The sequence below is a fragment of the Rattus norvegicus genome, chromosome 20 (genome assembly GCF_036323735.1).
Source record: "Rattus norvegicus strain BN/NHsdMcwi chromosome 20, GRCr8, whole genome shotgun sequence".
Taxonomy (NCBI): Eukaryota; Metazoa; Chordata; class Mammalia; order Rodentia; family Muridae; genus Rattus; species Rattus norvegicus.
In genome coordinates, this window is record NC_086038.1 from 48,512,067 (window position 1) to 48,528,427 (window position 16,361).

The following is a 16,361-nucleotide window of genomic DNA, read 5'->3' on the forward strand; positions in this document are numbered from 1 at the left end:
AGATGAACCTCTGCTGGGACAGCCACCCTTACAGTCGCCTGTCTTCCCAGCATTCAAGAACCATCTGTTAATGCTCTCTGAAACCCTGCCGTGAGTCCAGCGATCCGTTCCACCGTGCACCTTCTCATGAGTCAGTCGGTCACCTCGGGAGACCCTTCAGAGGCCTTCGGTAGCCGGAAGGCCTTCCTGTGCATTCCTGCTCCTGGCCGTGCGCCACACTTCACTGGGTTTATCTCCACGCTGCATTTCCTCCCCTGTTGCCTCGGTGTCGGAAACCATAATGATTTGTCGTCTTTTGCTTTGGGTTGGATTGGGTCTCCCTGGAGCCCAGCCTGACCTGAGGGTCACTAGGAGACTCAGTACTGAGATTACAGACACATGCCACCATGCCTGGCTTATCTCACGGACTCTGTCAGGAGGACATGCTGTTAACAGGGAGCTTAACTATAATTCTCAAAGTAAGACAGGAAACTGGCGAACTCCAGACTCTGCATCTCCAGGGCTGATGTCAAAGAGCTCTGCACATCTCCAGCTCCCTTTTCATCTTTGTTGACTGCAACAAACTGCTGTCTCCTGGGCTGGTTCCCCTCCCTGTTAGCAGCTTTCCTCAGCAGATAGCCCACGGTTCTGGCATCTCAAACATCTTGGGTTCTCCAAGGCAACTTCAGTGTTACAGCTTCTCGTTTCAATGTCTGGGATCTACACATGATCTTCTGGGCTCCTCCAAAGGGCTGGTGTCACTTCTCCAGCTCTGTCCTCTGCAGCACTCTAGGCTCAGGTTGATCCCCTCCACTGCTGCTGCTGTTCTTGGTGGTCATCCCATGGTACTGGCATCTCCAATACATTGGGTCGACCACTGCAACTAGGCTTCACCAATAGCCTCTCATACCCTCTCTTCCTGGTGCTAAGCCTCAACTCCTTTGCATGACCCCTTCAGTCCTGGGCCATCAACTGCAACTGAGGCTGCACCTTCACCAATGGCCTTCCATGGCCTCTCACAGTGCCCAGCCTCAGCTGCTCCTCATGACCCCTTCACGTCTTAAAAACCAGTACCACCTGGGTGACTCTCACACATTACCAAGTCCAGCCGCAGCGTTGGATACAACCTTGGCTATCTCTGGAACCAGCCTCTTTGTGCTCTCAGAAAACACTTCCCGGAAGATTTCATCTCAGTGATGCTGGTCTCTTCTTAATCACCACCAATTTCTTAGCTCCAGCTGACCCAGCATCAACGGTCCCAGTAGTCCCTTCTGTCCTGGACTCTGAAGCCAGAACCATGTGGCCAAAGCTGCTGAGTTCTGCTGCTTGCTGGGGCTGGAATATGGTGTTCTTTTATTCTATTACATTATCTCTTTCTGTTTTCCAACTCCTTCACTGCCCAAGCTCGGCTGGCCTGGACCTTGCTCTGTAGACTGATTTTGAACTCAGAGATCTTCATGTCTATTTCCTAAACACTAGGATTAAAGGTGTGGTCCAACAAGCCTGGATTTAAGTTTTTCTTTACCTAGAATTTGCTCTGTTCTAGGCTGGCCTTGAACTCAGAGATCTGCTTGTCTTTGCCTCCTGGAATCAAAGGCTTGTACTACCATGCCTGGACCTACATTTAGCGGGGTGGGATCTTGCCCTAAAGTCCTACTCCCTTAATCTGCTATCTCCTAGAACACAGAATTCAGCTCCATTTCACTTCCTGGTGCCCCTTTAATACTCAAACCATATATTTTATATTTTTCCTTTCTCAGCTTGCTATGCTTGTTCAAAATGTTCTTCATGAGACTTAACCAGAGATCAAATTCTGTGATGGGCGTTCCTGAGACCTCCTTTGTCAGTGCAATTAACCTGAGTCTCTTCACCTTAGCCTCAGGCAGATTCTTCAGACAAGGGCAAAAAGTAGCCACATTCCTTACCAAAATACCACAAAAATAGTCTCTAGGCCACATACTGAAATCCTCTTCACTGAAACCTCTGGGGCCAGGTCTGTACAATTAAAAATCACTCTCAGTAACGAAATCTTCCCTATTACTACTAGGATGGCCCATTAAGCCCCATTTAAAGCATTCCACCACTCTCCAAATCTAAACTCCCCAAATCCACATTCTTCCAAACAAAAGCATGGTCAAGCCTATCACAGTGATCAAGTCCCTGGTATCAATGTCTGACTTAGTTAATATTTTACTGCTGTGAGCAGACACTATGACCAAAGCAACTCATATAAGGACATTTAATTGGGGTTGGCTTACAGAAAGGTTCAGTCCACTATCATCAAGGTGGGAACATGGCAGCATCCAGGCAGGCCTGGTGCAGGAGGAGCTGAGAGTTCTACATCTTCATCTGAAGGCTGCTAGCAGAAGACTGGCTTCCAGGTCTTAAGCCCACACCCACTCCAACAGGGCCTCAGCCCCTATCGTGCCACTCCTTGGGCCAAGCATACACAAACCACCACAAGCACAGTGTAACCCACCTATATCTGGTATCCAGAAGACAGAGGCAAGAGTCCTGGGACAAGTTCAAAGCCAGCCTTGGCTACATAGCACGTTCCAAGACAGCCTGGCTGTCTTAGGGTTTCTGTTGCTGTAATGACCAAAAACACCAAAATTGTAAGAAAAAAAGAATTCTTACAATTCTCAGGTCACACTCTATCCATCACGGAGGGAAATCAGGGCAGGAACTGAAGCAGGAGCCATGAAAGTGTGTCGTTTACTGTCTCGCCTATGTACAGCCTGCTTCTTACACAACTCAAACCACCACTGTAGGCCAAAGCACCAGAGAGCCCACCCACAACAATCGTTAATCAATTAATCAATGTTCAGAGAATTGCTTATAGGCTTCTGGACAGGGGCACTGAGGGTCCTGTTCCCACACAATGTGTCAGGTTGACGGAAAAACGAACCAGCACATAAGGATGCATGACAAGACTCTGTCTCCAAAGGAGAAAAGGAAAACAGACAAGGACCAGAAAATAAAGATGTTACAATGTCATTTCAAAATTGAGCATGCCTGTAGTTCCAGTAATGGGAGGCAAAGACAGGAGGATCTTTGCAAGTTCAAAGCTAGCCAGAGGCTTTAAGATTCAAGCAAACAAACAAAAAAGTGATTGCAAACAAGTGTAATGTGAGAACTTTGATCACAGTTTGAGAAAAAGCTGAAAACTGTTGAGCGGAGCTGGAGAGATGGAGCAACACCGGCTGTGACAGGCATGCAGGCGCAGGCCTGTAATCCCAGCACTCGGGAGGCAGAGGCAAGAGCATCTCTGTGAGGTCAAGGCCAGCCTGGTCTATAAAGGTAGTCCAGGATAGCCAGAGCTAAACAGAGAAACAATGTCTTGAGGGAGAAAAAAACAAAACAGAACAAGATACCATCTGCTCTTCCAGAGGACCTGAGTTCAATTCCCAGCTCCCTCAGGCAACTTTCAGTTGTCTGACTCTAATTCTAGGGAGTTCAGTGCCCCCTTCTGGCCTCCTCAGGCACTGCACAAGCATGCTTCACTGTCATGCATGCAGACCCACACACATCTTTTTAATTAAAATAATTAAAAGTATTGGGCTGAAGCTAAGACAAGGACCAGATAGAAGATGGTAAGGAATTGTCTAACTTTTCTAGTTAACTTTCTGGGCTGGCAGAGTGGCTCAGCCAGTAAAAGCACTTGCTGGGAAGCCTGACACGAGTTTAATTTCCAGAGCCCATGATGTGAGAACCAGGTTCTGACAGTGTCTGTGTACTGTGGCCTGCGTGCCCACAGTCCCTCTCACAGACACTCAGTAATAATGATTAGCAAAATGGTTTTTAAAAGATGTATCTAGTTAACTCTCCTGGTGTAATCTCACTGTTGTGATTATGCAAAAGTATGTTCTCCAGACATACAAGTCAAAACTAGGGCGAAACAGCCTGCGGCCAGCGATGTGCCCAAGCCAACTCCTGATGGTGACTGTTAAGTCTTTAAGAATTGTGTGATTCCATACCCCACGGCAGCTTGAAATCAGCCGTGATAGGCATATTACATCACAGGAATCTTCAAATGCTATGTGGAGAGCTCACTTACAAACTTACTCCTGCCTCTCTCTCTCCACTCATCTCACCTAGTCCAGGCGGCCTTGAGTTCCTGGTCCTCCTGTTTCCACCCCTGAGTGCTGGGATTGCAGGCGTGGACCCACACTCAGCATTGGGGTTTTCAATTACTTTAATATTATGTTTTGTTTGCTTTGGGGGTTCGTTTTGCTTTCCTTTTTTCAGTTTGGTTTTTGGTTTTTGGGGGTTACTTTTGGGTTTTTGGTTTGGTTTTTGGTTTTTCGGTTTGGTTTTGTTGTTGTTGTTGTCATTGTCGTCGTCGTCGTCGTCGTCGTCGTCGTCGTCGTCGTCGTTTTTCGAGACAGGGTTTCTCTCTGTTGCCCTGGCTGTCCTGGAACTTTCTCTGTAAACCAGGATGACCTCAAACTCAGAGCTCTGCCTGCCTCTGCCTCCCAAAAGCTGGGATGAAAGGTATGCGCCGCCATCACCACTGGCTTATAATTAAATTTTGAAGAAAAAAATAGAAAACTTTTTAGCCTGGAGCTCAGAGCTGCCCTGGCCCCGATGCCTGTCTCTGCCGGCTGTGCTGCTCTCAGCTGTGCTCCTCCTGCACACTCTGCCTGCTGCTCTCCGGTGCCTTCCTCCAAAGTGCACTGTCAAGGCGTTCTGCTCTCTCTCCTGGTTGACGCTGTCTGCCCTGCCCTGCACCCGCAGTACCGCGTCCCTGCCTCGGTATCGCTGCATTCCAGTTTGTCTTTAGTTAGCTCCTGGTCCTTGAGCAGAGAGGACATGACTCTTCCATTTAGTAGGTGCCCTGAGAGTTCTTAGAAACTCGGCATTAGGGGTCTGGAGAGGTGGCTCAGAGGTTAGGAGCACTGACTGCTCTTCCAGACGTCCTGAGTTCAAATCCCAGCAACCACATGGTGGCTCACAACCACCATGAGATCTGATGCCCTCTTCTGGTGTGTCTGACAGCTACAGTGTAGTCATGCATAAAATAAATACATTAAAATTTAAAAAAAGAAAAAGAAAAAAGAAACTTGGCATTTGACTCCTCTCATAGGCATCCAGATGCCTGCTGTTGCCAGCCCAGAAGTCTAAAACACTGATTTGTCAGTCCAGGTCCAGGAACACTGCAGCAATGGAAACAGGGCCAACACTCTACCTACTAAGTGTCTTCAGGATCCCAGTCCAGCCGCCTTTGAGGACTGTAGGTCAAACCAAAATTGATTTGACCTGATTCGGTGGAATGCCATAGCCAGCGACAGCTAAGGCCTTGGAGAGAGAGCCTAGCAGGCTGAGCTGTAGCCGTGAGCGTAACTATGGACTTCACTACCCAGAAATCTGTGCTCTCATGCAGCCCCGAGCCATCCCCATGGAACTGATGTGGTCCTCATTTAGAGCGAAGAAAGTTGAGTGGAGCTACAGTAGAAACGTGAATCGGGCTGTGCGCTCAATAATTGTCAAGAGACAAGGGAAGCCAAGGCTGGATCTGCCTCGATGTGGGTGCTCAGAATCTATAGTAGAAAGCGGCTCTACACGAGAAGCCAGCCGAAGAACATGGCCTCTGAGGCGGATGGCAGTGCACGCTGGTAACCCCATCTCGTGGGGGAGGCTGCGACAGAAGAACTGCTGTGAGCGTAAGGCAGGCAGAAACTGTATAGTGAGTGGGCCAGGCAGAGGAGGGTGCTGTCGGCCCCGCTCCCCAGAAAGAGAGATGGCTTAGCAGGTAAAGACACTGCACAAGCTTGATATAAGCTTGATCCCCAGAACCCACATAAGAGTGGAAGAAGAGAACCTTACCTCATCACTCACAATTTGGTGGGTATGTGCATCACACACACACACACACACACACACACACACACACACACACAAGAAAAGCTGAAAATAAGAAATGTGGCCTCTTCTGTCTATTATCCTGAGTTACTGAGCCTCCCTGGACCTCTAACCCCTTGATTCTATAATTAGAGTAATGTACTGGCATATATTTTATTTCCTGTTTTATGCACTATATAGTGTGTAGCGTAAAGTCTCACGCGGAAGTCAGTAACTGAATAGAACATTAAAGTACCACCCTGCGGTTCTGCCGGACGCACACAGGATGCCCCAGACGTAGAGGAGCAGCCAGTCCCCGGTGCCATCATCGTAGGTGGCTGGGTGCCTTCCACCCAGGTAAAATCTGGGGAGCCTACGAGGAGTGGGAAGACAACCCCAAGGGAGCCAGTATGTGAGCTCTGAAAACCGCAGGTGGTTCCCCTTAATCCGTGAGCAAAAGACAGAAGGGAGAAAAATGAAGCTGGAGAGACTGGAGAAAGGACTCTCGTTCCTCCTGGGGGACCCTGTGCTTTGAAGGCTGCTGGAAGGCAGTGACGGGTTGCACAAGACTGTATTTGCATTTATAAACCTTTTTGGAAGTGTGGCATGGTGGATGGAGTTCGGAAGGCTCTTTAGGGTGTGAAAAGTAGCCTAGCTGAGGGAAGATGCGAACCCCAGTGTAGCCCAGTAAAAAAAAAAAAAAAAAAAAAAAAAGAGGAAAATCCAAGCGCTCAAAGGAGCTGCAGAGATGAGGACTCACTGACTCTGAAAATGTCCACAGCCAATCCCAGCCGGCGGTGGCAGTGCAGGCCTTTACCCCAGCGCTCAGGAGGTAGACAGTCAGCTCTCTGAGTTCCAGGACCGCAGTGCTACCCTAGCAGGATATCCAGGACGGAGAAGCCCTCTCAGAAAAAGAAAGAAGAGGAAAAGAGGAAGGCAGAGAGGCCCTCCCTGCTGTGACTCAGGTGTCCTGGCTGAAGGGTGTCTCTGCTGTGTGGCTGTCCCCAGTGCCAGAGGGAAAGCCCAGGGGGATTCGCAGGGATTCCCTGCTGCAGCCCATCCGTAGCACAGACACACATCTTCCATGACTCATACACTGGGTCTTTCGACTGGGCCCCGCCCGGTCTCTAAGGGTCAGCGGAGTCTGTGTCAGGTGAGCCAGCCTGGACGGCCTAGTGCCTGGGTGTGGGAGTGAGGGAGACCTTTAACCTTCACCGAGAAGACTGTTGAACAGGGCAGGTAACTTAAGTTCAGAAGATGAAGCCTTTCCCAGCTCTAAGCCACAGTGATTTTGCTTGATGGTTTACGATGTTACTGTTTGTCACTTGTGTGGCCTTGAGCGTGGACGCAGCCTGGGAAAGCCACAGGGCCTGTGGTTACAGACTTTGGGGAGCCACCGGGGATTGAGGAGAGTACCAGCCTGGGCAAATCGCCAGCCCCCTCTGTGTTTGTCTGTCTGATGGTTTTTGGTTAGAGTCTGACCGTGTAGTCCTGGCTGGCCTCTAACTCACAGAAATCCACCTGCCTCTGCCTTCCAAGTGTTGGAACTGGAGGTAAGCATTGCGGGTCCTGCCCCTTTGGTCCTGTCCTACAGTCACAGAGAGAGATTGGAAGCCTGTTTGCGGGCTACTGGAAACCACTACATTTGCCAAACTGCTTTGCTCCCTTTGTCCCAAGTAAAGTATTTGGGTTTAAGTAAGTTGTATTCAGATTTAATAACATGTCTTTCTTGGATTTTCATGTTGGTTATTGTGCCAGCATAAGGTGTTTTAATCTCTTTTTAAGTTTGAATGATGATGTTAGTGAAGGTTCCCCTCCCCCACCCCACCCTGCATAAACCATCAGGCTGCTGAATTCCAAATGCGGGAGATGTCACTGCTTGTCCTTCATTACTGCCTTCCCAGCATGGGACTTTGTGCAGATCTAGGGGCGTGCGAGAGAGGTAAGTAATTGGGCTGATTGGAGCCCATTGTGCTGCTGCTGTGGCCTTGGGGAGGTGATGCAGCCTGGAGCTAGGTCACCTGGAAACACATCCCCTTCCTCCAGACAAAGGAGCAGAAACACTGGATTTACATGTGTACCCCCCCCACCCCCAGTTAAGCTGTGGTCCTCACTGTACAACCAGAAACTGACTTACTGTGCATTTATTTCTTACAGTTGCGGGAAACAATCAAAGCTGGCAAAGGTGTGACTTCAGCTATTGACCTGTGTCGTTACCATGGAAACAAGGCACTGGAGGCCCTGGAGAGCTTCCCTCCCTCAGAGGCCAGATCGGCTTTAGAAAACATTGTGTTTGCCGTGACGAGATTTTCATGACACCAAATTAAAAAGACTCTGTCGTTCCTAAGCTGAAAAACCCAGAGAATGAGGTGGACAGGAGAGTTTTTTGTGACAAAACAAGTAATGTGTTTAATGACTTTAAAAATAGATGTATCCTGTCCTGTATCTCACGGCCTAATGAATCTCTCCTCTGGAACCACTACAAACAGAACGAGAAGGATAAAGGTCACACGGTTTTCGCTTGTCACGCCAGAGAACACTTGAGGCTGCAGCAAAAGAAATAATTAATGAGACTCGCTCCCGTGACCTCAGCAAATGGACAGGAAATAAGTCCTTATTGATTGGACCAAGCCCGGGATGGCGCCAGGGCGGTGGCTGTGGTTTTCCTTGTAAAGAGGACGGAGCGAGCTGGAAGCTGCAGGTGTCAGGAGAAGCACCGGGTACGAGCAGGGGGGACACATGGAGACGGCCGGTCTGTCGGTCTGTCGGAGTGGAGAGTGGCTCGATACGGGAAGCCAAGGTCTGTTGCCTGCCGTCCTGCAGTCATGTGTCTGTCTACAGGGGAGAGGCTCGTGCAGCGTGAGTGTCTTGTCAGATTTGGGGGAGGTGAAGGAAATGTTAGTGCCAAGAACTTGGAATTGGCTATTAAAGTGTTACCAAGTGTTGATCCAGTTGTAAAAGGAACTGTTCACCTTTCTTTCTTAAAGATCACATTTAGGACACATTTCAAGCTAGGCATGGTGGTGCAAACCTTTAACTCCAGCACTCGGGAGGCAGAGGCAGGCAGATCTCTTGAGTTCGAGTCCAGCCTGGTCTACAGAGTGAGTTCCAGGTCAACCAGGGCTACACAGAGAAACCCTGTCTGGAAAACAAACAAAAAAAGACACCATCCAAAGGCCAATTTTTATTTCAAAAGCAGTGTATCCATTTACGATACTTTGTGGGCCTACTTCTGGCTTCCACAGCTTTCGGAGATGTAACTGTAGTCCCAGGACTTCACTGGTGAGAGTTTTGTTTTAACCTCAGAGTGCCAGCTCTTGACCCTGAGCCACAGACACTGAGTTACAGAGAGAACACAGCGCTCACATAGGCCTGCAATCAGACTCTGTCTCCATGTGGTTCACAGATGATTTCCGTGGTTTGCACAAATGCAATCTGAGAATCCCGTAGACAAGGAAGCTGAGTTTATGTAAATGATCTCAGCTGAAATTCAGCTGCATTTCTTCCTCGTGCGTGTGTGTGTGCATGTGTGTGCGTGCGTGCATGTGTGAGTGCGTGCGTGTGCGTGCGTATGTGTGTATGTGTGTGCATGAGTGTGTGCGTGTGTGTGCACGTGCGTGTGCGTGCGTGTGTGTGCGCGCGCACGTGTGTGTATGTATGTGTGTATATATGTGTGTGTGTGCGTGCATGTGTGTGTGCGAGCACGCGTATGTGTGTGTGTATGTGTGTATGTGAGTGTGTGTGTGTGTATGTGTGTATATATGTGTATGTGTGTGTGATTACAGCCTTATCTGGAGACAGAAAACACGGTAAGCAGACTGTATTACCTGCTGCACACTAGGGGAAGTCATCTTAGTCTCAATCAGGCCGGTGTGCGGCCCGCAGTGAGGAGGGAGTGTAAGCCCATAGAGGTTAACTGTTATGAGTGGGCTCCGAGGTAAGTGAACACGTCACACGGACCCGTAAATCATTGCCCTCGTCTGTTTGAAGCGTGTCTTCCCAGCGAACATGGCTTAACTAGTAACTATGGGACAATGCTATAGCTCCGGCCAGGTCCTAATCATTAACTCCCCGAGAAGGAGCCCGGATGTGCAGCTGAGTGGCTATGCAAGCTGGGGACCTGGCCCACACCTCAGATCTGCTCATTGTGTGGCCGTTCAAAAGTCACTCCGCTCTCACCTCCGTTTCCTCTCCTGTTTGTTTGTGAGTGTGTCACCCCAGAGTGGCCACACCTGCAATCGTAGCACTTTGGGAGGCCGAGGCAGCCTGGCTAAGCTGTGTAGTGAGTTCAGAGGCCAGCCTGTCTGAAAGCACACAAAGTTTACCATTTCTGACTGACGGCCTGGTGAAGGCTGCCTAAGATCCAGGGAGGAGGGTGGGGGACCTCAAACGCCTGGGGCAGGCCCCTAAATGCTGAGCTTCTGGCCCCATTTCCACACACGACCTAAACCTGCCTCACGTGACATAGTCCTGGATTCCTGTGTCTCAACACCCACATTTGCTTCTTTTGGTCCTTTCCACCTCTCTTTTATCCTCCAGCAGCTTCTGTGACTTCTATTCTGTCCCCTCCTTTAAAAAAAAAAAATTAGAGTCTCAAGTATCACAGACTGGCCTTGAACCCCCTAGCTAGCAGAAGATGGCCTTGAACTGGTACTCCTGGCTCCTTCTCTGAGCCAGGAGTGCTCTGAGATGCGCCTGTCTACACCCCACATCGCCGGAGTTAGGGGCACATGCATGATCATAGACAGCCATTGACAGGCATACAGAAATATGAATTCAGGTTCTCATGCCTGCAACACCAGATGCCCTTACCCACTGAGCCATCCTGCCAGCCTCACACACACCCTGTTCTTGAATCTTCGTCCCTGGCTATGCTTCTCCTAAAGTCCTTCTCTTCACCCTGTTTGTCTCCTCCATCTTCTCTCTCCCAGCTTTAGGACAAAGGATCTTACAGGGCGTGGTGGTGCCCGTCTCTAAATCTCAGTACTCCAGAAGCAGAGGCAGGCAGAACTCTGTAACTTAAAGGGCAGCCTGGTCTGCAGAGTAAGTTCCAGACCAGTCAGTATTACAGTCAGACTATCTCCAAAAATAAAATGAAACCCCAAAAAATAATCCTTACGTCTACTGTTAACTCTCACAGCCCGTTGTTTGAGTGGGCCCAGCCCTTTGGTAACCTTTATGATTCAAGCTTATCAGGTCCGTCTCTGCACCACCCTCTGGTAATGGCTTCAGGATCACCGGCAGATCCCTAATGTCCACCCACGCAGCCCCTGAGCCCTTGTGATCAACCCCTAACTCTTCACTGTTCCTCCTTCTTACTCCACCCCAAGGCACATTTCAGTCATATTCCTCCAGAAACTACAAAACAGTTCCCTGCCTTGCTAAATCTCAGTCGTTTTTTGTGGTGCTGGAGTCTAATACAGTGCAAGGCCTGGCTCATGGTAAGGAGTGTTCTGCTGGTGAATTACATCAACCCTGGCCCCCAGATCTCATTTATGTTGTTTGAATTTGCTTTCCTGTCTTGAGATAGGGTTTCAATGTAACCCAGGCTAACTCCCAAATTGCTGTGCAGACAAGGACGATCTTGAGCTTCTGATTCTCCTGCCTCCACCTCCTGGGTGCTGGGATTGCAGACGTGTGTCCCCGAGTATGGTTATGCAGTGCTGGGAATGAAACCCAGGATTTCGTGCACACTAGAAGAGTTCTGGGCCAGCCGAATATATCCCTAGCCCTAACATTCCTCACCCTAAATCTTCCTTTAAACTCTTCAATGGAGAGATCTGGCACGGGGAGAGGGAGCATTTGCTGGGTTTAATACCTAGCACCCAAATGGTGATTCATGGTGATCGATCTGTACCTCCAGCCCCAGGGGAACCAGTGCCCTTTGTAGTCTCCATGGGCATCAAACAGGTCAAATATTCACATAGGTAAAGCAAGATAAAATATTCTTCGACTTAAAAATATCAGTTTCAGGGCCAGTGATAGAGCTCTGCAGTTAAAGTCACGTGCTGCGAAAGGCACAAGGTAACCTAAATTCAATCCCTAGAACTGTATAAAGTTGAAAGGGAAAAAACAAGCAACGGGGAGGCTGAGGAGGTAAATCTACCAGTTTGAGGAGAGTCTGGCCCACAGAGTGAGTTCTAAGACAGCCAGGATGTCAAAAACAAAAAACAAAAAAACAAAAACAAACAAACAAAAACAAAACAGGAAAAAGAACAAACTCTAGTTGTCTTCTGACACAAATAACAAAAGTTTAACAAAGGAAATGCTTGTTTCCAGGCTGGAGGTGTGGTTAAGTGGTAAATTGCTTACCTAGCATGTGTGGCAAGGCTGGGTTCAGTGCCCATAAGAACAATAAAATGATTTGAATGAGAACAGCTCCCACTGGGAGAGGGAGAGGTACATCACTTGGGGGCAAGCTTTGAGGTTTCAAAAGCCTCAGCCATTCCATCCCCAGTGTGCTCTTTCTCTGCCTTCGACTTGTGGATCAAGGTGTGAGCTCTCGTGTTCCTGCCACCGTGCCTTTGCTCCACCACCGTGGACTCAGGCCCTCTGAAACCATAACCTCTAGATCAACACCGCTTCTGTTCGTTGCTCTGATGTCTTAGTTTGCGCTTATTGCTGCGAAGAGACACCACGGCCAAGGCAATTGGTGCTGGTTTACAGTTTCAGAGGTGTAGGCCCTCGTCGCCATGGCAGGGAGCACGGCATCATCCAGGCAGACGTAGTGCTGAAGGAGAATCACGTTGGTCTACATCTTGACTGTCAGGCAGCAAAGACAGTCCCACTGGGCATGATGTGAGCATAGAGACCTCAAAGCCCACCCCAAGAGTGACACACCTTCTCCTACAAGGCCACACCTCCTAATAGTGCCCCCCCACACACACACACACGAGTCTATGGGGGCCATTCCTGTTCAAACCACCACACTGGGTCATGGTGTTTTATCACAACAACAGAAAAGTAAACTAAAACTATCCAATACATATTGATGGGATGATAACGATATTTCATTCATGGTGTGGCTCAACTGGTAAAGTATGTGCCTAGCATGCACAGAGCCCTAGGTTTACTTCCTACCACCTCAGAACACTGGATGAGGTAACACACACCTGTAATCATGGTACACGGGAGATAGAGGCCCAACACAAGTTCAAGGCCACCTGCCTACATGAAACCCTATCTCAGAACTCTAAAACACAACAGAAGGAAGCTAGACTAAAGTGTTCCTTGGGGACTTGTCTTAACCAGCATTTCATTAAAGGATGTTTGTTTGTGTACCAAGAGACAGAGTCTCATATAGATCAGGCTATCTTCTCACCCTGGCTGTCCTAAACTCACTCCTTATGTGTAGACCAGGCTGGCCTCCGCCTCACAGAGATCTGCCTGTCTCTGCCTCCTGAGTGCTGGGATTACCTAGTTTTAGTTCTTTAACAAATCTAAGCGAGTAAGAAATGTAAAGACATTTTGAACAGTGGAGAGGGTGTCCTTCACTGCCAAGGATGTGCATTAGCGGCAGAGTGACAACTATCTTTCTCACAGCTCTGAGATTCAATATCCAACACTGAAAGGAAAGGGGGTGGGGCCGAAAGGTGGCCCAGAGGTTAAGATCACTGGCTAACTGCTTATTCCAAGGACCTAGGTTCAGTTCCCAACACCCATATGGTAGCCCACAACTGTCTGTAACTCCAGTTCCTGGGAATCCAACCCCTTCTCTGGCCTCCATGGGCTCAAGACATGTATGCGCATAACACACTTACACGCAAACACTCTTACACGTGAAATAAAAATAAATAACTTTTTTTTAATGGGGATATGTATCGATTAGTAGATGTTTGCACAAAGCTCTGGTTTAATTCCTAGTATCCAATGAAACCAGGCCTGAGAGCAAACCCCTGTGACTCTAATATTCCAGAGGTAGAAACGGGAGGATCAGAAGTTCAGTGCACAGCTACACAGTGAGTTTAAAGACAGCCTGGACTGTTTGTGAACCCATCTCAAAAGCAAACGGAGGGGGAAAGGGAGGGATGGAGAGAGAGACAGAGACAGAGACAGAGACAGAGACAGAGAGACGGAGAGAGGGAGAGAGGGAGAGAGGGAGAGAGAGAGAGACCACGAAAAGAATTATTATAGTTTTTTTCACTTTCTTTGGCTTTTAGGAGGTTGTTTTCCAAGCTGGCCTCAAACTCATGGTGATCAATATGTCATTCTACCAAGCCCCAGGGTTACAGTCTACACTATCATGTCTGGCTTCTTCCGGCTTGCTTGTCGTGAATGTGTTTCTTTGCATGGTCGTGATTGTAGTATGGAGTCACCCTGGGTCCTCCTGTCTCTATACACTTTTCCATCGCATGCGGGCGTCATGGCCGTTACTAACAAGTGTTTAATGCTAAGCGAGGCTTCTTCGTCTCCACTCCTACGAGGTTTCTCTGGTGTGGATACGTGTATTAAAATGGGTTGACTTCCTTACACATCCTCTACTTGGAAAAACAGTGACCCTGCAAGTTTTCCACCAAAGCAGACTAAGACTAGAAGGGCCAGGCGCTGTGAAACGCCTGTAACCCTGGCACCCGGTAGGCTTGACTGGGGATCCTGAATTCAAGGCCAGCCTGGACTACAGAGTGAGCTCCAGGCTTTCCTGAAGTATAGGGCAAGATTTTCTTCCATCATAAACAGGAGGGGCTGCAGAGATGCGCAGTGGCCAAGAGCACTTTCTGGTCTTGCAGAGGACCCACTGGGCAGCTCATGCCCACTTGGGGGCCCACAGCCATCCGTAGCTCCCATTCCAGGGTCTCTGACACCTCCTCACCTCTGGGGTCACCAAGCACGCATGTGCACATGCATGCAGGCAAAACATTCATACACACAGGATAATAAAATGTAGAAATGAAGTTGCCAAAAGACATGGATGGGAGAGATGGCCCAGTCATTAAAACGCTTGCAGACCTGAGTGTGGGTCCCCAGCACCCAATGAAAGCGCTTGTAATCAGAGCCGTAGGGAACTGGAGATGGGAGGATGCCCTGGTCGGCTAGTCTGAGGAGTTGGTGAATCCCAGGTTCACGGCGAGTCTGTATCAAAAGATAAGGTGGTAGCAATTGAGAAAGACACCCAAAGTCAACCTCCGGCCTCCACGCACACACATATAACATGCACTACAGAAAGCCGAGTATGGTGACTTTCACTTTTTATTGCTGTACTCCACAAGACAGAAAGGTCGCCGTAGCTCAAGGCCAGCCTGGCCTACAGAATAAGGCCCTGTCTCTAAGCAAAACAAAAAACTGTAGGACAAATTGTCCTAAAATTCTTTAACGTGGGATCTGGGTGTGGTGGTGCACACCTAAAGGTCTCAGCACTGGGGAGGGAGCTCCAGGAGTTAAAAGCTAGCCTCTGCTACAGGGCGAGCTCTAAAGGCTAGCCTCTGCTACAGGGCGAGCCATGATTGATACTGCCTTAGTGGCACTGGCGGTATGCAGACACCACTGGTCTGCATCTGTCAGTTCCCTGCCACGAGACATCTTCCCTCTCAGAATCCAGTGTCTTCAGACCCAAAGAGGCTTTCTGTCGACTGGCCGTAGCTTCCTGTGGCCAGCACCATGGAGAAATTATTTTGTGGGATGAAAGGCCAACTTCGCTTCTTCAAAGACATAAAACGACACTCTTAGGGTTTGTTCAGAGGGACACCAACGAAATGGTCTTTGATGTAAAATTTTCCATGCTGCAACCATGTGAGCCTCTTCAGTTATTGCTGGTTTTGCCCACTCTCTCCTGCTGCTGCTGCTGCTGCTGCTGCTGCTCCTGCTGCTGCTGTTCCTGCTCCTGCTGCTCCTGCTGCTGCTGCTGCTCCTGCTGCTCCTGCTCCTGCTGCTGCTGCTCCTGCTGCTCCTGCTGCTGCTCCTGCTGCTCCTGCTGCTGCTCCTGCTGCTCCTGCTGCTGCTCCTGCTGCTGCTCCTGCTGCTGCTCCTGCTGCTGCTCCTGCTGCTGCTCCTGCTGCTCCTGCTGCTGCTCCTGCTGCTCCTGCTGCTGCTGGTTTTGAAAAACAAAGTTTCACCAGTGACCTGGGCAGCTTCCGACTCATGGCTGTTGTCCTCGATACCCAGGCATGAGCCATCATACTCAGCTGTGTCCATTGTCCCGTTTGGGTCTTTGTGTATGTGTTCATTAGCATATGTTAATTATACATAGTAGTGGGTTTCATTACACACTTTCATATATGCATATAATGTACTTTGCACACATCCACCCTGCGTTGCCCTCTCTGTCCCCCTCTCACTCTGCTAATCTGTCTCCGCTCCCCAACTGGTCGACCCCGTGAGTTTCATTACGGTTGTTTACGGGAGCACGGGTGAAGGATGACTTGCGGGACATGGGTATCTTAACAGTGGCTACATCACTGTAAAGGGCATTTCTCCCTCCCACAGCGGCCGGCTAACTGCTTAGCAATGCCCCGTGAGGGATGGGAGCTCGTAAGCACCTTCCTGCTCCATGGCAGGGGACTGATGGGTCCAATATCCGGGCAGGGTTTGTGCCTCAGGTGATCTTG

General features: G+C 49.2%; 1 protein-coding gene across 4 annotated transcripts in view; it reads left to right on the top strand.

Annotated features, from left to right (window-relative positions):
• The window catches only part of Pdss2 (decaprenyl diphosphate synthase subunit 2), a 229,059-nt gene extending 220,279 nt beyond the window's left edge, over positions 1-8,780 (top strand). Inside the window, exon 7 of one of the 4 annotated variants that reach the window (XM_063279333.1) lies at positions 5,363-6,004. In XM_063279333.1, the coding sequence (XP_063135403.1) occupies positions 5,363-5,728 (366 nt within the window). In that variant the 3' untranslated portion in view covers positions 5,729-6,004. The other 3 variants (XM_063279331.1, XM_039098909.2, NM_001014249.1) reach the window with 3 other exon arrangements.
• The last annotated feature ends 7,581 nt before the right edge of the window (positions 8,781-16,361 follow it).